A 27,639-nucleotide genomic window follows, 5' to 3' on the forward strand; every position below is an offset into this window, starting at 1 on the left:
ACTGCTCTTGCAGAGCCCGGAACCCTAGAAATCAAGGGACTGGAGAAGAGAAGGAGAGCCACCTTGTACTTAGGTGGGATAGAACAGGACCAGTTCAAAATCAACATCCACCTGACTCCTGCCACGGTATAGGACTGTGATGATACAAACACCTTCTAGAATCTTTCCTCCTTCTTTCATTCTGGCTGTCCTTCTTTGCCTGGAACATTTGGGTTGTTGAGCCATAGCTGAGACTCAAAAAGGACTCTTAAGGAACAGAATTTTCCATTTCTTTGATTCCTTTAAAAATGGGAGAATCTTATGTGATGCATTCTTGGGTCCTGAGTTCCTTCCTTCCTTTTGCCTTCTCTGTACTACTTGCCATGTACCACTCACCATGTGCTGCTCTCCACACCCCGGGAATCTTTTATTCCAGTGCTAAGAAGCTTGGTTTCTTTAGATTGTTGTTTCAACATTTCTCTCTGGTTATAAACTCAGCTTTGTGTTTGGAGCCCTGTAAAAGAAAAAAAAAAAAGTCATTTTGTAAGCCCAAGCTGTTTAGAAGCTGTTAGATAAACGACATTATAACTGGCTGTCAGTAGTAAACAGTAAAAAGGTAGCATGACTGGCTGCTCCTTCAGATCTCAGACAACCTAGAACTGGACTTTTGTACTTTCTGCTGAGAAAAGCATGTGGTGACTGGGAGTTTGATGCTTTACAAAACGACATGCTCATGCACAACGATATTAACTTTCTGAAGCACTTTGACAACTTCTCCTGTCACTTTGTTTTCCTACGGTGAAAAGTGGTGGACAGGCTCGTATTTGACAGATGAGCTGTGTTCTGCGCAGGGCAGTTAAACTGCGTTCCCTTAGTCATACACAAGGACAGTCCTCCCGCTGAGGCCTGTGTCCGGACACCCTGTAGCCCCGTGCACTGGCTTCGGGACAGACGTCTCTCCTAACAAGCCTTGTGTTTTTGGCAAATTACTTCATCTCTCTGTCTCTGTTTTCTAACCTCTAAAATAAGATCCTGTCTACTTTTAACTATCTTCTTACCCAGGAAGCAAGAGTTTGGAAATTGTTGCAGGTGGAGAGAGGCAATGTTTGGTTGGCTCATCACGCTTTCCGAGCTATCCTGCTCGTCTTTTTCCCATTCCTGCAGATAGCTAACTTTTCTGTAAGTGTTCTTTTCAATTTGTTGACTGCACTTCATGCTCTTTTAGGTCCTGCCTTCTTTTTGGGAACAGGGGTGGGCGGAGAGGAAGGAAGTGTCCTGCAACTACCAATATTTTCCTCTAGGAGGAGCCGCGCAGCCCAGAAGAGAGTGACACGCACCAACTCCAACTCCTCGCCGGGGAACGCTTCATCCCAGCTGCTCGGAATGCTTGGCCCGGACGGCGCTCCGCGCCTCCGCAGCGGGTCTCGAACCGGTCGCCCCGAACTCCCGCTTCACCTCGCGGCGGCAGCCCGGGTCGCGGGGGCGGCAGGCCCGGCCAGGAGTGACCCCTGGTGAGCGGCGGCCGCCGTTTCCCACCCATCCCCTCCCGTCCTCCCTTCCCGTTTCACCCCGCCCCCTCCTCCTCCCCAAGCCTGACAGCCCGCGAGCTGCCAAGCAGGGCGCAGCCATGGGAAGAGGAGGCGGTCTAGGGAGCGGCGGCGGCGGCAGCGGCGGCTGCTGGAGCGGCGGCGGCGGCTGCTGCTGCTGAGCCGAAGCGGCGGCGGGGACCCCGGGCTGGGGCCACGCAGGCCGGAGGCTCCCGCGCCCTCGGCCCCAGCGCGGAAGCGAACCCGCGCCCTCTATCCGGAGGCGAGGCTCGGAGGTACTGGAGGGGGGCTGAGGGAGTCGGGCTCTTCTTTCCCCCCTTTTGTGCCAGGGAACCTGGGAGTGGACCCTGGGGCACCAGTTGTTTATGAAAGTGGGGGTCTGGATTATGTATTTACACGAGTAATTTTTTTCCGGGTGACTTGGGGGTTGGCTGTGCTCCCCTCCTCCTCGCGAAGTTGTTTTCTGCTGGTGGGTTGTCGTAACCCGATCCACGCTCTGTGTGTGTGTGTGTGTGTGTGTGTGTGTGTGTGTGCGCGCGCGCGCGCGCGTGTGTGTGTGCACGTTGGTGGGGGGCGTCAGGGAGTTGGGGGCCACAGGCGAACCATCCCACGCTGGCGCCTGCTGTGACCGATGTTTGCGGTGTCTGGAGGGGCTGCCTCCGAAGCCAGTTTCGTTGAAGTCGTAAAAGTTTTGCGAGTGTTTCTATTTGACATCATCAGCGGTGCTGGGGCAGGAACTGCTGAGGCTGCCGCTGCTGAGCGGGGAGAGAGGTCTCTGGCGGCGCGACCGGAGGAGAGGGGAGGTCGTCGGGCTGTGCTCGTCGACACCGTGCGCTCCTCCCCAAAGCGCACCGCCCTCTGCGCCTTTGTGCAGGCTGCAGCCACGCTTTGGCACCCGCGGAGCTGGGGTCAGTAGAGTCACTGCCACCAGTACCCATGAGCTGGAGTGGGTGGAAACCGTGGCGAGCCGAGCCCCCCAGCCCCGGACACACTAGTGGTTATGAAATCAACCAGGCTCAAAGTTTTGACAGAACTGCCCGGATCTTGAGAGCTGCGAGTGAGTGGGGTAGCGGCGTGTCAGGGGAGAGGGTGCTGGCCGCGCGTGCAGGGTGCCGGGCAGGGTCACCACTCCCGGGCGCGTGGGGGAGTCTAATTTGGGGCGAGTGCTTTATATATAACCGGAGTGGGGGACGCCTTCTCGGGCCGGGCTGCGGGAGTTGGTAACTTGGCTCCGGGTTCGTGTGCTGAATGGGTGTACGTGAGCACTGTGTGTGCGCGCGCGTGTGTGTGCGCCTGGGGAGGCGTGTCGGCGCCTGAGCCAGTAGGGTGTGCAGGGTGGGAGGAGGAGGCCAGAGAGGTGCCGCCCGCCCGTTTGTGCAGCCAGGAGACCTTGGAAGGGACAGGGAAAGGTAACGGGAGGCCAGAGGGTTGGGAAGTCGCAACCCTGCGTAGGATTTAAATACCACGGACTTTAAAACACTAACTAAACCCGTTGCCTTTGAGGAGCTGAGGGCTAGAGGTGAAGGTTCCTGAAGCTCTCAGGAGACTAGCAGAGGAGGACGAGGGTTCGAAGACGTGTGTATGTGTAGGCACAGAACCCTGGAGGCCCAGACCCAACTTGGAGCTGTGGATCTGAGATTCCCGGGGTGCTGCTGTGCACAGTCCAGAGACTACATGGTCTCCGTGATGTTTACCTTTAGAATCCCTGGCATGTGTGCCTGGGAAGGCACCCGTCTCTCCTCAGACATGTTGTGGCAGCTGTGCCCTAAGCGATTGGTGTTCTAGGCTAGTTTCCACCTGGGTCACCCTGCAAATCCTTTTCTCTGGAGTGCCAAGGTATATAGACCTTGGAGGTAACTAATAGGAAACATTTTCCAGAAATTAAGACGCTGGATAGCAACAAAATAAAATAATTTAGTAGACAGGACTGTTGGTTCCATCTTTTCTGTGATTGGGGATTTGTTTCCTTTTGAGAAAAGCAAAGCTTGGTGTTCCCAGGTTAGATTTAAAGTTGGTGTTCCCAGGTTAGATTTAAAGGGGGTCTCTGGTTTCTCTTCAGATGGACTTTAGATGGAGCTGGAAGGATGTGTTTTCACCCAGAGACCCTTGGAAAACATCGTTTGAGTTTAAGCACCACCCATCCCTTATCTCCTTCCACACTTGTAAACTTTTGATTCACATAAGTCTAAGGAAAGTTGGTAAGTCAACATTCAGCTTTTCATTTGGAGTAAATATATCACAGTGAAATTATAGTTTAGGTCTACTGAATGTCATGGAAAGCCAACACTTAATAGGTAAAGGTATGAAATAAAAGCCTGTAAATGCAGTGACAAAGTGATGACTCCAGTGTATTTTTTTTTCAAACCGAGCATAACTTTGTCTTGCAAATATTTGTTCTAGGCAGAACTTGGGGTTGTGTTTTTGATTATTTGTGTGTAAACAGCAGACTCCACATCATAAACCACTTAGAATGGATGCTAGACATCTTCTCCATGCTATCTCTGGTGCTTGTGTTAACAGATGTTTACGGTGCTTGGTAACCTATGGGATTGTCATGTGCAGTGTCTTGTTAGGTCAGGACATAATGTTTATAGCAGAATGTAATAAATGGAGCCCCAGTTGCAGCCTGCTTCTGCCAAGTGCATGAAACACCCCAGCATGGAAACAAACCTTGAAGTTGGTCCAACTTGGCAAGTCTTTTTTGGCTATCTGCTGGTAAGCATTGTTAATGTAAAGATAAATCTGAGTGATACAGTGAGAATGTGGCACAGCAAATTGCTTAACTTAGAAAAACAGGCATGGGTTATATTGATTAAATCTGCTATCCTGAAGATTAAGCTTCTCTGGTCATTCTGCTAGTAAATTGCACAATTATGGAGACTTGGTTTAGTTTTAGAGAACAGTTAAAAACATGTCAATAATGAAAATAACTTAGTGTGTTTACATATGTCCATAAAAATCGTCCCTTTTTTTTTAAAAAAAAAAGAGAAAACTCTATAATCTCTATGGTAGTTATTTAAGTAATATGAGATTTCAAATCATCTAATCACTTTGGGAATATTGAATAGATAAGAATTGAAGTTTGGGGTGCTTGGATGCCTCAGCCGGTTAAGTGTTTGACTTCAGCTCTCTGCTCAGGTCATGATTTCCCAGAGTGGGTTTGAGCCCACCTCAGGTTCTCTGCTGTCAGTACAGACCCCACTTTGGATCCTCTGTCTCCCTCTCTATCTTCCCTGGCCCCGCTCATGCGGACGCACGCTCTCTCTCTCTCTCAAAAGTAAATAAACGTAAAAAAATGAGTTGAAGTTTGGTAAGGCTTTGGAGTTAGCCCTCTGTTTATTGTGTAAACAAAACAATGTAGGATGTCTTCTTGGCAAGTCATTTATTTTTGGACCTTGGACAATATAATATCAATGATGTGCCCAATAAAATGGTTGATGAGTATGAGCCAACTTCAGAGGTACCTATCATATGGATGAACTTCCACTTCAGTAGCCCTTTCTATAAGTGGGCCAGCCCACCTCTTCTTGAAAATAATCGGAGGGGGGAATCTTGCTTCTGTCCACTGGCCTGTCCATTCTAGGAGAGATTCATTTTTAGAAAGTTCTGCTTTGCATTAAATCAACATTTTCTGCTACCTATTGACCTACTGTTCAGTTGCTGGAGCAACACACAATGAATCTAATCTCTCTTCCTTTTAAGTGCTGTGTTTGAAAACAAACATTATGCCCCTTCTTCCTGAATACCTTTTTTTTTTCTTGCTTATTCTTGCAGCTATTCTCACCCACAGTGGGGTCCCACCCTTCCCTGCCCTGACCAATATGCCCTAGAGTCCGCATTTATGCTGCCCCCCTCATCATGGTTGTCATCTCAAACACAGATATGAAATCCTTAGTTCTAGACTTTCTGTATCCATTAAGGCAGGTTAATCTTCATGTACTATTTTAGCCACCTCATTACACTGTTCACTAATTTCAAACCTGTAAACAAGATAACAATTTAGTCTTTTCAGATTATTAGTCATCCGTAGTCGAAACATTATAATTGTTTCAAAATATCTTTAAACTGTACTTCAATAATAAAAAAATTTTCTTTTCATGCCTGAACTTCCTATAAATCTATGGAAAGTGTCTTCCTATGCAGGTGTATAGAATTCTACATGCAATGAAAATGGCTGCTTAATTTCTCCCTGTCAAGGAACACCAAGCCAAAAAAAAAACAAAAACAAAAACAAAAAAACAGACGTAGAATGTTCTGGAGACAAGCAAATTGAAGTTGCATATCATGGACAGGTAGGGACTACGAGGTATTATTTTCCTGGACCTTATTGTGTCTGCTTCCACAAGCATGAGTCAGTACTAGTAATCAGGCATTTACTGATGGCTCATTCTGTCCAAGTCAGACCGTATGCCATCTGGCCCTAAATGAGGTAAAAGTACAACTGACAGAAATGCTTCCTTCGGCAACTGGGATTTAAGATGTACATACAGGACATGACTGAGTCAACAACCTCTTCTTCCCCTGGAGGTAAATGGCTTGCGATGTGGCAGAGAAGTCCAAAGCAGGTATATCACTGCATCAGTTCTAAGGAAGGTTCCTCCCTCCTGCTGTGTGTCTGGATCCAAGTCAGACAAAGGCTCTGATGGTCTTCACTTACCAAGCTCTAACCTTCTTGGGGGAAGGAAGCAAAGCTGGTATATACAGGGGGAGAGGGTGTGGTTCAAAGGCATGTACTTTGAGGCCCATTGGACCCTAGTTTGAATTTGAGCTTTACCACCAATGTGCGGATTAGCTCCTCTGAGACTCACTCTTCTCCTCTGTGAAAATTACGATGCTTACCATCCTGGGCTGAGGTGTTTCCACACAACCTCTGTAGCATTTATGGCATTGCACTGCACATTAGACACCTGCCTGACATGATTGATTTCCCTTTTATGTATCTGTCTGGGGCTTCCCAAGGAAGTTATGTTTCCCCTGCTACCAGCTGAGAATCTGCCTCAGCTGAGAATCTTCTGTCCTCTTGCAAGAAATGTTTATGGTTGATGATGATGACAATGTTTTTCTCAGCAAGTCTGAGTGTGAACAAAATAACCATTTTTCTTGGCAAAGAGAGAAAACCAACCTGTGATATAGGCTGACATCTGGGCCTATCAGAAGCTCCTACTTTGTGCATTGACCTTTTGTCAGAACAAGGGGCCAATGCAGTCTTGTTCTCTTTAATAAAATTGTTCATGCTGTTCCCCCTCGTGTGTGTGTGTGTGTGTGTGTGTGTGTGTGTGTGTGTGTGTGTGTTGCAGTGAGATTGCTCACTAAGCCCCTTGAATTATGATCTCCATCTATATTACATTTTCTTCTTTGCTTTATTTTGTTCTCCTATAAAGGGAGGAAATAACCAATGGTAAAGTACATATTTTTTTTAAAGCTCAAAAATTTATTTCACAACTCTCCACTTCCTATTTAGCCCCAACCTCCTGCAAAAATGAACAAACAAAAGATTGCAGTACATCCCCAACAAGTTCTTAGACATGCAGTTTCCAACCCAAAGTTCTACTTTGGTATAAGAAACCCTCAGCTTAGGATGGCATAATATGAAACAATAGTAAACTCGATGTCAGGGAACTTGTGTGCCTTCAAGCTGTGCCTCAAATGGGCAATGTGATTTTTGCAAACTATTGAACTTTCCTGGGTTTCATATTTCTTACACATTAATAACAGACAACAGCAACAAAAATGAGGAATAAACAAGATGCCTTCTTAGGATTCTTTACAGGGCTATGATTTGAATTCATTTGATTACTGAATTTCTCTTTTCTCTCAGCTCCTTTGGGACTTTGCTTGAAACTCTTTAAGAACACCTATTTCATTCGCTTTCAGTTTCGTGGTCTACTTTTTCATTATCTGTCTTCCTTGCTAGTAAGGGTTCCTCGAAACCGGAAATAAATTTTATTCATTTTTATATTTTTCCGTTCTTTGCTGAATGCTTGTAAACACAGCAGCTGTGGAAAGAGTGTTAGTGTAATTAACGTGGAATGCTTTGGATAATTGAGCTATAATTCATATCACTTATTTAAGATACAATTTTCATTAAATTTTTTTTTATTTTCAGAGAGAGAGAGCACAAGTAGGGAACATGGGGAGAGGGAGGGTGAGAGAGAATCCTAAGGAGGCTCCATGCTTAATGTGGAGCCCAACATGGGCTTGATCCCATGACCCTGGGATCATGACCTGAGCTGAAATCAAGAGTCAGATGCTCAACTGACTGAGCCACCCAGGTGCCCCAATAATTTTCAATATAAGCATCGAGAAATAGCGTTTGCTTATTTTATTCCTTCACCATTAATATTTTTAATCAATTAAGGGAAACAGATAAAAATATAATCACGCTATGCTTTCTGGAACCATAGCAGCTCGCCAAGGTCTGATGCAGAAAATCTTTCTGAAAACTGTGTTCTTTTGTTGTTTGTTTGTTGTTGCCATGAGGAGTACCAGAATCTCAAAAGAAGGATGATGGGGTGCCTGGGTGGCTCAGTGGGTTAAGTGTCCAACTCTTGATTTCGACTCAAGTCCTGATCTCACAGTTATGGGATCAAGCCCTAAGTGGGGTTCTGTGCTGAGCGTGGAGCCTGCTTAAGATTCTCTCTCTCTCTTTCTCTCTCTCTCTCTCCCTCCCTCCCTCCCTCCCTCCCTCCCTCCCTCCCTCTCTCTCCCTCTCTCTCTCCCTCCCTCCCTCTCTCTCCCTCTCTCTCTCCCTCCCTCCCTCTCTCTCCCTCTCTCTCTCCCTCCCTCCCTCCCTCCCTCCCTCCCTCTCTCTCCCTCTCTCTCCCTCTCTCTCCCTCTCTCTCCTTCTCTCTCCTTCTCTCCCTCCCTCCCTCCCTCTCCCTCTGCATTTCCCTCTCCCTTCCTACCCCTCACCCACTCATGCTCTCTCTTAAAAAAGTAAAATGTCACCAATATATTTTTTTTAAAAAGAAAGAAAAAGAAGGGTGACAGAAACAGTCATGGTTTAGTTTCAACATCTTTCTTCGGTGCCTCTCACTGCCTTTTAATATAGGCAATGAAGCCTTAGGTCAGGTACCAATTTTACTTAATAATGATTTATAAGAAGTCTGTGATTTTGTCAGAAATTGTTGGGCTGTGTCTTTTTAATTAGCATCTAAACCCACCTTCAAATACTCCATTTCAAAATCATAGATAATTTCTTCTACAGAGTCCTTAAAACTTCCAGATGTGTTTACTGCTTTGATTAGGCCTTGCTTCTTTTGGTATTGACAAGACTTCAGTCAGTTTGCTTTAGAATAATATCGTTATAATCCCAATGAATTACACTTCCTAGATTGTGAATTTGTGTAAACATAAACAAATCTATCTCCAGCTGGCTGGGCTTCTGAGTGAAAAGTGTTTCCTGGTGAAGATGCTCATTTCATGGGGATTTGAGGCAGATGATAGAGAATACCCTGATAAAGCCCTTATTCAGTATTAGAACATCAAAAGATTTTGCAAGTTGAATAGGCTCTTTTCTGTAATTACCTGTGGTGGACAGCCTGCTCTGCTAGACATTTGCTATAGTGACTCCTCCTTGATTGTTTCTTCAGTTGTTTATAAAATAAAACATTGAAAATATATTTTTTAAAAACTTTGAAGAGGTATCCCTCTCTGTTCCTTTAGAATATATTAGATATATCATAAAGTCATTGGTCAAAAGAAAAATTCATTTTTTTCTTGCTTAAAAAGTGTACTTTATCATAACAAATATCATACCTATCTTTTTTTGCTTTGAGTTGCCATGTCAGAAAAAAGTAGAGTGTAACTAGTACAAGATAGACATCCGTAGCTCTCCCCCGGGATGCTTATTGAAACAAAAGGTGCTAAGTGATGTAGTCAACAGCTCACATCAAGTTTGGTGATGGCAGGTGACAAACTTTAGTCAGACTTCCAATTCTGATTGCCATTGGTTAAGCAGCCTTTGTCCTTGGTCAGGATGATGGCATATGATTCTAATTCACCGTCTCTGTGGCTTCTTTAGACACCTTCAAGCTATGTTATTGTTATCCCGGAAAACCCCAATTTGGCAAAGCAGAGTGAAAAACAGTCTGGCACAACATATGTGAATGATGAATTATGGAAAGAATACTGAAGACAGAGCCTCTGCATGGCTTCTTCCCCTAGGGGTAGAGGAGGACACCAGAGTCCCTGTACAAGATGATGAGGAATGAAGAAAACATAGCACGTTGATACCTAGCATGTCAGAAAGATTGAAGAAAGAGGAGCAGGAATAAAGGTGAATGATTTCTTTCATATTCGCAGTCAGCATAGCATCTTATTTCCTTTAGAGACATTGGCAAAACCGTGCTCTGCTTGTCATAGAACAGTTGTTTAATAAATATTTTTTGATGACCTTAGTTTGTAGTAAACCAGAGAAATTGAAGTGTTGATAAGAAGGATGTGGAGAGCTGGGGGCAAAGGGATATTGAACAGGTCAGGTGATGACTAGAATCTAAGCTCATAATGCAAATTTGGTATTATTCTGTTTAGGTTAATGATAACACCCATACTTGATGACCAGCTTTCCCAGGCAGATCCTGTTCAGGGCCTTGGCAATGTCGAGAAGTTTTTAATATTTGAAGCAAGATGGAGATGTGTTGGAGTTTTTCTGTGTGAATCAATAGGACTTGGGAGACATACACAGTTTGCCAGCTCTCAGAATGCCTCTCATCAAAGAGCATGAAATTTTAATTCTCTTTGCTTTTGTCCTGAAACTTCATTGCTTTTATTTATTCCTTATAGTACATGTAGGGTATGTGAGAATTAGGAATGTCATCTGAAAAATACTTTGAAAACTACTTGGGAAAAAGATGCTGAATAAATAAATTTTTTTATTAGCCTGCAGGATGTAAGTTTGGCCAAGCTAGTGGTATTTTTGGGATCACTGAAAAATCAAAGACAGGACATATATTTATTGAGCCATTACTGTGTTCCCAGGAATGTGCTAGACACTCTGGGGAATATAAAAGTAGTATAAGACATGACCCTTGACTCTGGGGCCTATCATTCAAGCTAGGAAGGCAACACTAATAATGTCTGTTGTGTGATTAAGGAGCAGTAGACAATTATACAATTTAATGAAAAATTGTGTTACAGGGTATAAATGCTATATTTATTTTGAGAGAAAGGAGATCTGTTTGGCCTGAAGTATTTGGGGCAAGCACTTATGGGCAAAGTGGCTTCTGAATTAGTACTTAAACTATGATATATATATAGAGAGAGAAAAAGAGAGCGAGACAAACCAAGAAACCGACTCTTAACTATGAACAAACTGATGGTCACCAGAGGGGAGGCGGGCAGGGGGAATGGGCTAAATAGGTGATGGGGATTAAAGAGGGCACTTGTGCACCAGGTGTTTTGTGGAAGTGGTGAAACACTACATTGTACATCTGAAACTAATATTACACTGTATGTTAACTGAAATTTAAATAAAAACTTAAAAAAAGAGTTATAGGCTTTTTTTAGTGCCCAGAGTCAGGACACTAAATTTCTGTAATCCCCGGGGTAGCCTTATACCCCGGGAAGAATTATATGTCCTCAAATGCCAGTAGACCGCTGTTGAAAACTGAGTGCAACATCCTCACTTTATTTATAGGTGAGGAAGTGGGAGTCCCTGAGAAGTGACAAGACTTCTCTAGGATTAAAACTCCACTGTGATAGTGACAGGTTTATAACCCAGTTCTTCTAGCATTCTTTCAAGGGTTTTTTCTGCTATACCGCATTCCCACCCATAAACGTGGACTTTACCCATGGAATAGGGTGTTGTTTACCTCTGTCATTCATATGTGAGGGTGATAGTTAAGCTGTGTTAACCACCTGAGTGGGGGGGTTGTGAACTGAGGCAAATGACACCTGACCAGCAGTTCTTTTCACTGTAAAGAAGAAGGGCTGACAGATGCCCTCTGAGGGGCCAACCACTGTGAAGGCCTGAAGGTAGGTTGGAATTCTGGAAAGGTCATGGAGTAGGCTTTGGAATCCCATAAATCTGGCTTGTCTGATGAGATCTGAATCCAGCTTTGCCATTTACTACCTTTGCAACTTGCAGCAAGTTCATTAAACTCTCTTGGCTTTATCTGCAAAGTGGCGATAGTGATTCTTACTTTACGAAGCTGTTGTAGTTTATAGGAGTCAAAACAATGCCCGACTCATATTGGACACTGCAGAAAGAGAAGATTCCCTGCAGCACTCTTTTAGAGACTTGGAGAGAGGAGACTTCCTACCTTCACCCATAAAGATCACTTGGTATCTGCTTTTTTTTTTTTTTTTTGCTTCCTCCGCCTTTCCCCATTCCACCAAATTTAGGGCTTTAATGAGTTCTTGAAGTGTTTCTTTTGTTTAAACTATTGAAACGTCTCTCCTTCAGAAGAGTACTACTGGCCAGAGGTTAGTTGCTCATGACTTCACTGTCAGTGTGCCTAGACTATTACTGTACAACAGAAACAAAACCTATATCCAGATGATTATTGGTGGCTTATAAAATTTGGGTTTTAAAAATCAATATTAAAAGTTATTCCTGGATGTATATGTTTGTCAGAGAGATCTCTACCAGTGTTGGGAGACCCTCCTCAGGCAAGGTCCCCTGTAAGTTCAGGGACAATTGAAAGTTGGCCAGTTGGGGTAGTGTTGTGGTAAAAGGCCTTTCTGGGTAAAGAACAGCCTATGGTGGTCCACTGAAAGATACAAGAGCCTGGAGGAATGCACACAAAAGCCTGAGTGTTTCAGTCCTTGACTTTGAGAAAATATGCAGACTTTGACACATAGGTACACACTTTCCCATTATTGGAACACTTTAAAATTGTTTTTCTTTGTTAAAAGATAATTCTCTAAAAGGGTAAAATGATACAGATGTAAAGTGAACAGATGGAAAATGATACAGATATTAATTAATGAAGTAATTTAAAAAGATAATTGTGTAGCCATTTTAGAGGAGAACTCAAAGAACCACAAATGTATATAAAGGAATGTTGAAGAGAATTTGCAAAATCCAATCTATCCACAGGACGGAAATCAATTACATTCCGCTGGACACAGCTGACTTGCACTGTATGGACAAAAATTATTTTTATGACTGATTTCTACAGGTTAACTTCTGTCTCCTCAGAGCTGAAAAACAGCATAGTCAAAGACAAAGGCTCTGATCTCCATAGGATCAGCTAATCCCTGGGGGCCTCAGCATTCCATTGAAAGGATAGCCAGTAATCTCCTTGCTCATTTCAAAGTCAAAAGTTTTCCTTACACCTTTATGATTCTATTGGCTTGAACTCCTAATTTGCTGATGAAAATTTGGGGAAGTGGGATTCCTATAACCTTTGGAATTCTCCATCTTTCCCAAATATATGCTTTAGTTTTAAAAACTTGTGATTATGGGAAATTTTAAGTACGTACAAAATAAAGAGAATAGTATTTTGAGCCTCAGGTACCCATTCCTCAGCTTCCAGAGTCATCAGTATTTTGCTCATCTTGTTTCATCTTTCCACCGTGGTCCTGACTATTTTAAAGCAATCCCCAGACATCTTGTGTTTTTTCATTTGTGCATGTAAATACTTTAACATGCATGTCTAACAAGTAAGTCTCCTATTTTTTAGTAACCACACCGTCTATATTTTATGGGGATAGAGAGATATACTTGGAGGGGACATTATACTCTTCAGGCCTGATTTTGTGATATGTTAAGGGGTCATTTCAACAAAGTAAAATCAGTGTGTGTGTGTGTGTGTGTATGTGTGTGTATCTATCTTCACAATGGTTTTCTCTTGTCATTCAGGCCCCAGCTCAAATGTCACCTTTTCAGAAAGGACAGGACCTCGTTGACCCCAATCTAATAGAGTAACCTTCCCCCAGCTAGGTCATTCTATCATATGCCCTTGTTTAGTGTTGACATTACTTATCACTATTGATACTATTTTGTTTATTAGATTTCCTGTTGTTTGTCCATTTCCACTGACAAAAATGTAAACTCCTTAATAGTAGGAACTTTTTTTGTCTTGTTCACTTTATATCCTATAGAAAATCCTCAGGAAGTTTTTGTTGAATAAATAAATGAATGCCTTTTCGTAGTTAAGAGAAGTTTTTGTTAGCATTCTTCCAGATATTTAAATCTCTTTCACACATCCAAAAATGTATAGCTTTCATGTGCCAGTTCCTAGCATGTTTATAATTTGGTGATTTTCCTCATGGTATGGAGTGAGGAGCGCCTTCCAGGGACCAAAAATAATCCAGGACAGCTAGAATACCTCCCTGTAAATTACCTTGAACTGATACATGTAGTAGCCACTTTCCTTTATCAGCAAATACAGTTAGGAATAATGTCTTGGTTTGGATTTCTCCCAGAAGCAGACGATGAGATAAAGATTCAGGTAAAAGTTTATTTAGAAAAGTGAAATAAGGAAGGGAAAGGAGCCAATAGAGGGTGCATTAGGAAGCAAGATACCTTCAGCCCCTGGAGTTTTTGATCTTCCCAGAGAGATTTTGGGAGCCCAGGCAAAATACACATGTCAGAGTCCCTCTCAGTGAAAGGTTTGAATATTCCCCAGCCAGCTTTCATCAGGCTTAGTTCCTGATCAGTGATTCTGGGGAGGACAAAGCAGTCTCCGGATGCAAAAGCGAACCCTTAGGAGAAGAAATGCAGGTGCCGGCAGTTAGGAATTAGGCAGTGGGAAGTAGTAGAGGTGAGGGGATCTGGCTGGGGAAGGGATAGGCAACTTGTCCCGAATAAGACCATGTATTTTTTTAAGTACACTTCTTGTTTGGACTAGTTTCAGATTAACAGAAACCTGTGAAGAAAAATATTAGAGTTCCTATATATTCCTTGTCCAGTTTTCCCTCATGTTGACATCCATAATCATGGTCTAGTTATCAAAACTAAGAAACAAATATTAGTACAATGCTATTAACTAAACTCCAGACTTTATTTGTATTTTCTCTGTTTCAGCTAATGGCCTTTTTGTATTGTAGGATTCAATTTATAATATCACATTGCAATTTTACAATTTTTAAATACTGTGCATACACTGTTTTATCTGAGCCTTCTCGTGATTGACAAGTCTTTGTAACTAGGTGGTTACGTTCTCTGAGTGAAAATACAATGATGTTGACATCCAGCATCATTGTGAGACAAGGCTATGTTTTGAAAACAAAACAAATACATCAAAACAACAATAAGAGCAAAAGTCTACTCAATAGACATATGTGTAACTGAGCCTCCATCAGTTAGCTAGGAAGTACTCATAACAGTGTGACGACTTGGAAGAAATTTGATTCTGCACATGTGTCCTGATCATCAAATATGAAGCAGGACCCCCTAAATCAGACATGACTGAGTCCTTCCAATGTGCCTAGCATTGTATGTGCGTGTTGCACTTAATTCTGCTGTGAGTCGCATAGCCTTGAGACTGTTAAGCTTACTTGCTCAGGGCTCTTCAGAAATGGTAAATGCCACCACTGAGATGAAAAACATCTCTTGCCTTGGCTCCTACGCTCTTACTACTATACTCACTTATCCCCATTTTTCTCTGCTTGCCCAACACCTCATTGTGGTGACTTTTTGCTAGGCATGTGCTCTTTAACAAGTCTGTATTACTAAACTGCAATGGATGTAGATGCATGGTATATTTCTAAGTGAGCTGGGTTAAGCGCCAACCTGAAATCTGTGAATTTTTTCAAAGCCCACCTAACATTTGTAAAACCTGTCATCTTGGTATACACATACATTGACCACATACGTATGGGCTCTTCAGAAAGACACCCATGCATCAATGATAAAGTTTTGATACAGGGCTAATAACAGTCTTAGGAGCAAGCATCTCTAAAGAGCAGGGCATTGATGTTGTGTAATAATTAAAATATTTTACTGTTTTATAATGCATTTGAGTTTGGGTTGCTGACCTCCATTTTTCAGTCTTTTCATAGTTTTTTTTTTTTTTAAGTGTTACCTCAGGGATATGAAGCGTTCAATGAAATCTTTGATTGATCTTTATACTTGCAGTGGCCCAACCGAAAATTTGCCTTGGTTGCCTTAGAGTGCAGGACATGAAATTCAGAAGGAAAAATTCCTATAAATTATTTGGGCTTTGACTCTGGGAAAATAAACAACATGAATATCTAGACTAACCAATGCTGAGATTCCTCTAACCTCTAATTCTAAATTCAGAAAAGAATAGGCTTTAAGGTTTTTTATTTATTTTTACTTTGATTACAAGTTTTGGAAGCCTAGAGTTAGGATCTAATAACACAATCTATGTAAAACACAAATTATTGGCTCACTATGAAATCTAACTTCCAAGAAGATACAAAGGGACAATCATGTGAAAATGGACTTTTTTTTTTTGAAGAAGGAATAAACAGGGGTTGACTGAAAGGTAATCGCTTCAGACTCTAATGTTTAGAGCATTAGACATTTTTAAAGGAGAAAAACCATTACCTTTAAGAACCTATGCTCAAAACTTTTCTTTACTTAAATGGCTGCTTTAAATTGGCATGGTTTTAAACCATGACCTTCGATCCTTTGTATGGGCAATTACTGGCAAAATCTGTTTGTGCAGATTTGCAAACTGTGCTGTAGCAAGCTCCCTTAGGGGCCCTGGGGGCTCCAGAAGAGAGGGCCAGGCTGGCTGCATTGCAGGCCTCCAAACCGAGCAAGAGGCCGTGTGCCCATCTGTTTTACACATAGCGCGTCTGAGAAATTCTAAGTTGAAGAAACTGCCTCTCTCTTTAAAAAAAGCAAGCAAACAAAAAGGTTTTAAAATCCCATTGTAGGGTTCCTTATGCGGAACAGACTGCTTTTCTATCTCTTGGTAGGCAGTCCCTTGGTTTCTAGATGAAAAATCACATTAGCTTTTTTATGTCCACATTCAGATTTACTTTCCAACTCCTCAACTCTAAGCTCCTATAGGGTAAAGGACTGCATAATCTCTACTTAATGGGCACACAACAGTTGGCTTCACCAGTTACTGTTGTGTGGGCAGCATTAAGGAAGTGGTTACTATGACCCAGGGCTCTATAAAGTTCTTTTTCATGTTGTATTGTTTAATCCCATGCAAAACCCCCATGATCCACTGAATTCTACATTTAGTGGAACTGTGGCATTAGGAGGTTAAGTAATTTGTACAAGGACTCACCATTGGCAAGTGGCACAATCAAGAATCAAACAGATCTTCCTAATTCTGACTCTAACTCCCATGCTTCCAACCATTTTAGCCACCACTATGTGATGGTTTTAATACAATGTTCACACATTTTTGATATTTCTAGAGGTGGAGTCCAGGTTTCCTCTCCTTGAATGTGGGCTAGACTCAATGACTAATTTCTAACAAATAGAATGGAAGTGAAGATGTGCAGCTTTAGAGACTGGATCATTCAAAGGCATTGTGGCTTCTGTCTTAGTTGCTCTGTCTTTTGGATCATTCTCTCTGGGGGAAACCTGTTGCCATGTCTTGAGCTGCCCTATGGGTACATCCAGATGGAAGGGCAGTAAGAGAGTCCCATAACCAGTGGGGACTGAAGAGCTCAGACCCCCAGTCCGATAGCCAGTATGAAACTGAAACATCTTGATGACCACCACCATGGGAATGACCTTGGAGGTAGAGCCTTCAGACCCAGTCCAGCTACAGAATGACTGGAGCCCCCTCCCCTCAACAGCTTGACTGCAACCTCATGAATGTCTTTGAGGCAGAACAACCTAGCCAAACCTCTTCCAGGACCCTGCCCTGAGACTACAAGATCATAAATGTTTGTTGTTTTAAGTTGCTAAGCTTTGGGTTAATTTGTTATGTGGCAATAGAATAACTAAGGCAGCCTAACATTGCCTTATTTTTTTTAAAAAAGAAATTGTCTTAATTTCATTGAATCTTAAATTTTGAAATACTGACACAGCAAGGAGGAGTTTTCCAGAAAAAACATGCTATTCAATATAACTAGTAGAATATTAATACCCAATTAACATAATAGTTACGATGATTTCTCTGGGATTTGGGATTTTGTAATCAAAATGACAACTGCTTTAAAAATCCGTGATTTAAAGAGGAAGGATATTAATAATAACCACATTGCTGAAGATAGCATTTTGAACTTTCAAAAAATCCTCATGGGAAAACTCAGGAAGTGTTCTGTTTGATAAGTTATCACTCATAATCTTAAGTTGTCAGGAGCACGCTTGCACTTTACGTGATTTAAAGAGGGACATAAAGCAAAGTTGAATTTTAACCTCTTCCCTGGTGATTTTACCCAGCTTTTCAAAGAGGGTCCTAAAAGCTCATAGGTCAAGCAGTTTCTTGATTTGCTCTGCCTGACAAATTGCATGAATTCTGCTTTATGGCCACTTGCAGTTTAATAAATGACTTGGACTTTGATTAATATCTTTTAGCTTGAGATTAAGAATTCGTATAAGACTTTGGGATATAGTACTATAAACTTATTTAAAGATGGACTCTGAAAGCTGGAAGGAGGTGCATTGGTGTTGGTTTTAGTACATGCATAGGTACTGAATTCAGAGGGGTTTTTTTATGTTTATTTTTGAGAGACAGAGCACGAGCAGGGGAGGGGCAGAGAGAGGAGGACAGAGAATCCAAAGCAGGCTCTGTGCTCATAGTAGCGAGCCCAATGTGGGGCTCAAACTTATGCAAGATCATGACCTGAGCCAAAGTCGGACGCTTAACCAACTGAGCCACCCAGGTGCCCCCTGAACTTGAAGCTTTATAAATCCTTACAAAAGATCCTACTTGATTTGCCTTTAAAAATTACGTGAAAGTGATTTTTTTCTTGTATATTTACAAAGCAATTTAAGTGAGTTAAGGAATTCATCATGAAATAGATACGGCTAGTTCTTGTTTGGTAATCAGAATGAAAGTAAGGTAGAGCTGCTACCTTTTCCTTGCCTAAGCTGGAAAACATAGATCAGACTCTCCTAGTCTTTCCCTTTCAATGTGTTTTCCTCCATGCAGCTTGCACCGTGAGTTCTCAAAACCATTTTTTATATTCAACTGGACTTAATAGTATATACTTGACCTTGATTCATGGGTTTGTGCTGCAGAGGGAGATAAAGAGGAATACTGATAGCCTGAGTGTAAAAATCCAGTACACATTCATTCATATGCTCACCTACTCACAAACTCACTAATTTAATCTACACTTTGTCCAGAACAGTGGACTAGGTGCTAGAATACTTTAATAAGCAACCCAGAAATAGTCTCTTTTCTTTTTTTTTTTTTTTTAATTTTTTTTTAACGTTTATTTTTGAGACAGAGAGAGACAGAGCATGAACAGGGGAGGGGCAGAGAGAGAGGGAGACACAGAATCTGAAACAGGCTCCAGGCTCTGAGCTGTCAGCACAGAGCCCGACGCGGGGCTCGAACTCACGGACCAAGAGATCATGACCTGAGCCAAAGTCGGATGCTTAACTGACCAAGCCACCCAGGTGCCCCAAGAAATAGTCTCTTTTCTATTAGAGTTCATGGTCTAAGATGGAGAAAAACATTAAACAAGTATAATTAAAAAATTAAAAACTGGTGTGGGGCACCTGGGTGGTTCAGCTGATTAAGTGTCTGACTCTTGATTTTGGCTCAAGTCATGATCTCATGGTCATGGGATCGAGCCTTGTGTCAGGATCTGTGCTGAGCGTGAAGCCTGTTTGGGATTCTCTCTCTCTTCCCCTTCCTCACTTGTGCTCGCTCTCTCCCTCAAAATAAATAAACATTTTTAAAAAACCTTTTGTAAGTAATATGAAGTAAAAGTATAAGGGGATTTGATCTGTTTGGGGCTTGGTGGTTGAGGAAGGCTTTCAAAAGAAAATATTTAAAATATAAAGGAGTAGAAGTAGGAGGAAGACAGAAGAGCAATCTGGGCAAAGGGAACAGGAGTCAAGAAGATACCTGGTACTTTCGAGAACTGAAAACAGTCAGGGTGCCCAGAGTTCAGAGCAGGGAAGGAGTATGATGTAAGAAGGGGCCAAAGAAGGGACTATATCTTACATGGTGTTGCAGACTGTGTTATAGTCTTTATATATTGTAAAAGCAATAGAAAACCATAGAAGGTTTTGAAGCATGGGGGGGGGGGTGGTGGTGACACCATCAGGTCTTCATTTTAAGGAGATTACCTGGCTCTCAGAGGCCAAGGACAGAAAACAGTTTAAATGCTGATAAAGGGAAAAGTGAAAGTCCTGCACATGTCCTTTAGATTAGTAAAGTGGATGTTATAGGACTTTAAGGAGAGGTACATGGGTGCAGTGATGGGGGCAGAGGCCAGAATGAAGTGTCTTGGTGAGTGGGTGGAAAGGGAAGGAGACAATGGATAAAGGTAACTCAAGACATTTGACTGTCAAGAGAATCAAAAGGATAGAGCTTTAGCTGGAGAAGGAAACAGTTATGGGAGGGTTTGATAAAGGTGGGTGATTTGAGTATGTTTAAACGTTGATAGGGAAGGCCAGTTGGGTGGAACCCTAATCACGTCAGGTTCCTGAGAAGATAGGAGTGGTTAGATCCAGAGCACTTGGGAGTAACTGGAGAGGAGAAAGGGTGCTAGCCCTTCTGTCCAGGGAGGGAAGGAAGGGGAATGTGTGCAGATGTTGAGGTGTGGTAGCTGAAAGTTAAAGACATTTCTGTTCCGTGGTCTCTATGTGTTCTATGGCCTCTATCTGCTTTGGAAGGTCAGTGTGAAACAGGAAGGAGGTGGCATACTGGAAAAGAAAGGAGATAATTTCAGGTGTTTGAGGAGGAGAGAGAAAGCTAGAACATAAAAGGGAATAAATTAGTAAAGCTTAGTAGGATTGCTAGTCATTACTTGAAGGCCGGACTGGGGTTGATGATCACAAATTCATGGTAGTGCCACTATTAAAAGTATTACAGGGGCGCCTGGGTGGCGCAGTCGGTTAAGCGTCCGACTTCAGCCAGGTCACGATCTCACGGTCCGTGAGTTCGAGCCCCGCGTCGGGCTCTGGGCTGATGGCTCGGAGCCTGGAGCCTGTTTCCGATTCTGTGTCTCCCTCTCTCTCTGTCCCTCCCCCGTTCATGCTCTGTCTCTCTCTGTCCCAAAAATAAAAAAATAAAAACGTTGAAAAAAAAAAAAAAAAAAAAAAAAAAAAAAAAGAAAAAAAAAAAAGTATTACAAACTATGTGACCCTTTCTGGAGGTGTTCCACAGTTCACCAGGTACAGAGAAAGTGGAATCATCTAGACCTAGGGCTTTGTCTGAGAGGTATGATGGAAAGATGACAGCAGCATGGGAGCCATGGAAATGACAAACCAAGAGTCAAAGTCAAAGCCAAAGCTGGTTAAGCATAAAGTAGACAGGAGAGGGAGGGAGTAGAGGTCTGTGTGAAGGTTGTAGTCAGAGAAGCTGATTAAAGGTGATGGGAGAACAGAAGTCAGTGATGAGAACAGGTTGGTGCATACCACACCAATTAAATCCAAATCTCAGGGGCGGGGCCTATCAATTATTTAAAGGTCCTCAGGCAAGTCCAGTGCTTTTTAAAAAAGGAATATAATGCCAATGTCATTGTCATTAAGCCCATGATGGCAAAAGATACTAGTAGTGTGAAATCAAGTTGAAGAGACAAAAAGAGAAAGCAAAGAATTGTGCCTTTAAAATAAAATAGGTGTGCCTGGGTGGCTCAATTGGTTAAGCTTTCGACTCTTGATTTCGGCTCAGGTCATGATCCCAGTGTTGTGGGATCGAGACCCATGTCGGGCTCAGCACTGACAGTTTGGAACCTGCTTGGAATTCTCTTTCTCTCTTTCTCTGCCTCTCCCCCACTTGTGTGCACATACGTGCACTCTCTCTCTCTCTCTCTCAAATAAAAAAAAATAGTAATAAAAAATAAAAAGACAGAAACCACACATTTCCTTCTTTACAAATTGAAGTCATAAGCCTTGCCTTCTTTTTATTCTCTCTGCTATTAGATGTCCAAGGCAAAGAATTAAAGATTATTATGAGGAAAATGATGTAATTCAGGATGACTTACCTGGGGGCTAGATGCTTAGGTATTTGACTAATGGAAACTGGAATTAGAAGCATGGTGACTATACAGTCTCTTTGGAGGGACAATGCTTGGCTCACTTGTCATGGGATGGTATCAGACTGGCTGCAGAGGTCTGCGTGTGTGGCTCAGGTCCCTATATGGGGCATGGTCAGCCCTCAGCCCAGATCCTTGGACTTGGTGGCTGTATTACAGTCCACTCATCTTGGAATAGTGGCAAAATTCTATTCATTGAAATCACATATGAGGTTTGTTAAGGTTTTATCTGGAATTCAGTGACAAGGGTCATCACTGCCAGCTCTTTCAGTTAAGGAAACTTATCTCTGTTCTTTCCATGTTAAATAGAAGTCCACTGTATAGATCAAGGACATTTTCTAGAGAAGACCATCATAAAAAGATTCAAGTAGACATAGAGCACATTGTGAAAATATTAGCATGTTTTACTAGTATATTGGTCAGGGTTCTCCAGAGAAACAGAACCAATAGGATGTGTGTGTGTTTGTGTGTGTGTATAGAAAGAGATTTATTTTAAAGACTTAGCTCACAGAAATTATAGAAGCTAGCAAGTCCAAAATTTGCAGGGTGGGCAGGCAGGCTGAAGACCCAGAGAAGAACCAATGCTGCAGTTCAGGTCTCAAGGCTGTCTGTTGCAAAATTCCCTCTTGCTCAGAGCAGGTGAGTCTTTTCTTCTATTCAGGCCATCAACTGATGAGATAAGGCCCACCACATTATGGAGAGTAATCTGCTTTCCTTAGGGTCTACTGATTTAAATGTTAATCTTATCCAAAATCACCTCACAGAAACATAATTATCTTTGACCACATATAGGTTTCCCCCAATATCTGAAAGTGGAGCATTCCTGTGAACACTTTTGTAAACTAAAATGGCATAAAGCAAAGAAGCAGTTATATTAATTTATATGGAAAACTTTCTGAGTGTTCCCAGATCCCCAAAATAATCTCTCTTAGGCTTTTGTGATACGTTAGTACGTATCTTGCTAATAGATGCACAAAATAAATCAAGATAAAGCACAGATGTTCACAGACACAGTTCAAAGCTGTGGTGGTTTAATGTTGAGATGCTGAGTGTAATTCCCAGCAAAGGAGCTGGGTGGTGCCACTCTTACTGTTTGGGGTGGGTGCTGCCTCTATAATGGCTTGCTGAGCTCTATTTTCACTTTTTCCGTTTTCCTAAGAGCAAAAGTCCTCTTTGGATTTCTGTCCGTTGGCGAGAACAAGTCCTAATGTAGGTCTTTCATAAAAGTGAAGTGGTGTAACATGAACTTTTGAAAAGTGGGGGATGCTTCTATCTGGGCACCGTGGCCCAGGAAGGTTAACACATAAAATTAACCGTCACACCAAGGGAAGTTATGATGCTGTCTTCTCTGGATTCAACAAGATTGAATTCAGTCCAATGTGTTATTTGTAGGGTGCTTAACATATGTCAGGGGCTATGTGGAATATAGACATTATACTACAAGTTTGGTCTTCTTTTGGGTATTTTATATATGTCTTTTGGCATTGTCTTATAACACTTCTGGTAGCTCTGTGCACAGAGCACACACAGTGCTCAGTGCCAGTGACAAGTGACTTCACACACTTGTGTTTGAAGCCAAAGCTTTGTGAAACAAGACACCACAGCAGTTAATAGATTTCAATTTGGCAGTGGCTGTAAACATTAACCAGAAGGTTCCCTGTTGTTTTCAGCTCGCACACCTGGATTGGAGCAGAATAAACAGCCACGGCAGTCCTGATTTATCCTCCTTTAATTCTCTCTCACTGCCGCCAAAGCATCTGAAATGCTGTTCTGACCACTCACTTTCTCAAAAACCATCTTCCAGCTTATGGATTGACTTTCAGATTTCCTAACCTGGTGTTCACAGCCCTGTGATATTACCCCAGCCTACCTATCTATCTGTATTTTCTGCTGAGCTTCAAACTGAACTACTCCTTGGCCCTCAAAATATCTCGTGTGTGTCTGCCCAACAGCTTCAGTGCATGTTGTGCCCTCTGCCTTGGCCCCTCTGTGTCTCATTCTGCTACCCTGAGGCTGAGCTCAAACGCCACAAAACACAGCTCCATAGTGTCAGCTCTGATCCTTCCCCTGCCCCACCTGCCATCTTTCCAGCTACAAGCTCCTTTATTCTTTCCTAAGTAAATATTGGCACATTTGCTTAGACTCACTCGTGAGTTTGTCGTGGGCATTGGCTCACCTTGTGTGGTCCACTGCCAGGATCGATGTCTGCGGACTCCCCAGTTGTCTCCTTGCAGTACCTTGCACGTGATGTGCTCTTCCTGTGTTCTTGCTGAGAAAATTAAAGTGAGGGACCCGATGGGTAAAGCCTCGTATGATTTATCAGTTTCATCCAAGGAAAGATTTTTTTGTTGTTGACTTTTTTGTGCATCCTCCACAGTACTTTAGTGATATGCTAGGCAGTGGGCCCACAGTGGGCATTCACTAATCAGCAATTGATGGATTTATTCTCTATTTGATAAAGTTTGTTGGGTGCTTTCAGGCTAAAGGAGGCTTGGTCTGATGATACAAGCCTTGAAAGGCAGCATTATTGCTGAGGCACATGGGAGGAAACTATGGTATCTTTTAAAGCCCAGGAAAGAGAAAAATGAATCAGTCATGAGTCAGATTCATCGGTGGAATTGTGTTACCATCAAACTCTAATGTATTGGTGGTGATGTCTCCAGAAAATACCCCACTCTGAGAGCACCCATAGCCAACTTTATGTACTAAAAGAGCAGTCTGAGCGTGTTCTGCTGGGGAAGAGATTCGGTAGTCCAGCAATCCCTGTGATTAAAAAAAATGTTTTTTTTAATTTATAAACTGGGCATAGAGTGCTTTTCTGTTTCCTCCAATCTCTGGTGGTGAGTTTTGTGAAAATGTTCCTGATGTTTCCTGATTTAAACCACAGCAAAAGAGACTTGGATAAATATCAATAGAGACTGCCTATGGTATCTGTCTTCTGATTTGAAAAATGTACTTCAGTTCAACATTTGCTCTTATGTCATACACAATGCTGAGTAAGGAGAGTCTGACTTAAGCTCAGCGTGATTCACAGAAGAGAGCAAATTTTTGTTTATTTGTTTTAATGTATTTTAAGGTTTTTATTGAGATGCAATTGATGAACAACATTGTATAAGCTTAAGACATGCACTGAGGTCCCCTGAGATAGATAGATAGATAGATAGATAGACCACACATACATATAATACACATATGTATAATAACTATATTAAGGTTAGAAGGTTAGTTAATATATCCATCCCCTCATATAGTTACCTTTGTGTGTGTATTGTGTGTGTGTGTGTGTGTGTGTGTGTGTGTTGTGAGAACATTTAAGATCTACTCTATTGGCAAATTTCAAGTATGTAATACAGTTTTGTTAACTATGTCACCATGTTGTACATTAGGTCTCTAGGACTTATTCATCTTATGATGGAAATTTTATACCCTTTGATGAGTATCTCCTCATTTCACCCACCTTCCAGCCCCTGGTAACTACCAATTTGTTCTCTGTTTCTATGAGTTGGGCTTTTTCATGTTGCACACATAAGTGAGATGTTGCATTTTTTTTTCTTTCACAAGACAGACTTAAAAATGGGGTCAAACAATTTATGAGATTCCTAATTGATGCCAAAGCAAAACAGCCACAAATACTAACAAGGCTCACTGTGGATAGAAGCCATAGTTGCCATAGAAGGCAGAACTGCCCAGGAAACCCACCTTTGTCTGCTTTACCCACACAGGTGGGGCAGTGGGCATCAGTGTGAACTCAGTAAACCCATGTTCCAGACCAAGTGCCTGCATGAGTCAGGCACCAGGGGTGTGATAAAGCGCAGACCTGGGCTTTGGGGGACACAGCCTTGAGGCATCCCACTGCCACACTCACAGCGAGCCCAATGGGAGGCTGCAGAGATGGGGAGCAGGGACTCATTACTCCTGGAGGAGTCATGGAAGGCTTCCCAGAAAATTTGCCATTTGAGGTGATTCTTGAGTGTTCTAGAAGAGGCCATTAGGCTGAGAAAAGGGGAAAGGTGTTCTTTAAAGAGACAACCCAGAAGCATGGAAATATAAAAGAATGTGGTGTGTCAGGGAGAGATAAGGTTTGAGGTGGCTGAACCGGAGGATATTTGAGGGAGCTGAAAGGAGATGAGGCTAGAAAAGGAGATAGAGTTCATGAGCTGTGTCTGGGATCTGGGACTTTTTCTGGGGCACCGTAGGTAGCTGTACCAGAATATCTTCTGTAGGTAAGTGACATGATCAGATTTGTTATTTTAGAAAGATAGCTCAATGTGAAGGAGTGAGACACTTACATCGTGTTAACTGACAGGTAGGGCGGAGGTGTATTTTTCAATAATAAACCGAATGAGCAATAACTTGTCTTACTCTTGCACAATGAGTAGGATTCTGCCAGCATCTTCGTAAGATGAAAGGAAGCCTGGTATTCGTCACCAAATCTTTTGCGATGTAACTCTAACACAAGGCTGTATTCCATTTTCGAGGACATAGTGTGTGAAGAGCACATCACGTGCAGTCAGATGAGGGCATGCCACACAGAGTTCTCTGTCACAGGCAAGCAGGAAACCAGACAGGATAGTTAAGTATGGCTATTGGTATTGGCAAGGGTTCAGCTCCAGGGAAAGTAAATACACCAACTCAGTGGCGGTGAGGGTGACATGAGGAGAGTTTTCTGTTCCTTTGTGCTGTCACAGGGAAAGGAAGCTTCAAATCCAGTGATATGGGTTCCTGTGAACAGCTTGCTGTTCTTGCACTTACTGTTCATGGCTTTCTATCAAGTGAGCCAAGTGATCTTCCCATTAGATTAAAGCCAACACTTGGCAGTTTGTTTCCCCTGACTCGGACCTGCTTATGGACACTTTTCTGTATGGGATGAATTTTCGAGCTTTCATGAAACTGGATTCCCAGGTTGCACGGGAAGAGAATTTGGAAAATCCTAATCACATCATTCATTGACTCAGTACTTATGGGGGCGCTGACTTGCTTCACAGGTGAGGGAGGGACTGACAAGCCCTCTGCTTTCATGAAGTTCATAGTCCAAGTAAATGTGGCCTGAGAGTCACTGGATTTAGGGAAAGAAGAACTCTAGCATCAAAAACTGACACTTGTGCTGGGGAAACATTTGAAATGTTTTACAGACAAGTATATTGAAGCCCAAACTCCCATTCATGGGCAAAAAAGTAGCATTTGTGTTAGGGTTTTGCTAACAGCATAATGGAATGAGAGGTCCTGTTCTTGCTCTCTTGCTCGCTGTGGGTTGTGTTCATCTTTGGACCATTGTTTCCTCATCTGTAGAATCCGTAGGTTAGACCAGAGTAGGGGTTTTCTACGTTGGTTGTCCATTACAATCACCTGAACACTTACCCTTGACCACTTAAATCAGAATTGCCGTTGGAGGAGAAGGCATGCATATTTTTTTTAAAATTTTTTTTTAACGTTTATTTATTTTTGAGACAGAGAGAGACAGAGCGTGAACGGGGGAGGGGCAGAGAGAGAGGGAGACACAGAATCTGAAACAGGCTCCAGGCTCTGAGCTGTCAGCACAGAGCCCGACGCGGGGCTCGAACTCGCGGACCGCGAGATGGTGACCTGAGCTGAAGTCTGACGCTTAACCGACTGAGCCACCCAGGCGCCCCAGGCATGCATATTTTTAAAGGTCCCAGTGATTCTGTTGTTTGTTGTTTTGGAAGCTGCACTAGGTTGGAGGTCCCTACCGGAAATCTACAGGGGAATTTTCTCTGAATGTGGGAATAGAGCTTAATTATTTTTTAAATTTGTTGTTAACATTTCAAAAGAAAGGTCCAGTTTCTCTTGAAAAAAAGGGAAAGATTGGGCAACAATTAAGTGTATATTTTTGAGTGGCATAAATTCCACAAAATAAACCACAGTTTCTGCTGGGCCCACTTCATCCATTTGTGTTACTTTCCCGGCTCTTGAAAGCATTTCCATTTGTGAAACTGAACTAGATTGTCTTAAAATCTCAAATTCTTTGAATCGTTTGTTTCCAAAACCAGAAAAGTGATGGCAAACAAATGACACCTTTATCTATAAGCTAGTCATTATATGAAATCAAAGG

At 42.4% G+C, this 27,639-nt stretch overlaps 1 protein-coding gene across 7 annotated transcripts in view; it reads left to right on the plus strand.

The window, feature by feature from the left end:
• The first annotated feature begins 1,348 nt into the window (after nucleotides 1-1,348).
• The window catches only part of GHR (growth hormone receptor), a 269,285-nt gene continuing 242,994 nt past the window's right edge, over nucleotides 1,349-27,639 (plus strand). The window contains exons 1-2 of one of the 7 annotated variants that reach the window (XM_060634528.3): nucleotides 2,473-2,583; nucleotides 3,586-3,724. In XM_060634528.3, the coding sequence (XP_060490511.3) occupies nucleotides 3,586-3,724 (139 nt within the window). In that variant the 5' untranslated portion in view covers nucleotides 2,473-2,583. Of the gene's footprint in view, nucleotides 1,802-2,340; nucleotides 2,584-3,585; nucleotides 3,725-27,639 lie in introns of those variants that run through there. The other 6 variants (XM_060634531.3, XM_060634530.3, XM_060634536.3 and 3 more) reach the window with 6 other exon arrangements.

Source organism: Panthera onca, chromosome A1 (genome assembly GCF_046562875.1).
Source record: "Panthera onca isolate mPanOnc1 chromosome A1, mPanOnc1 haplotype 2, whole genome shotgun sequence".
NCBI lineage: Eukaryota > Metazoa > Chordata > Mammalia > Carnivora > Felidae > Panthera > Panthera onca.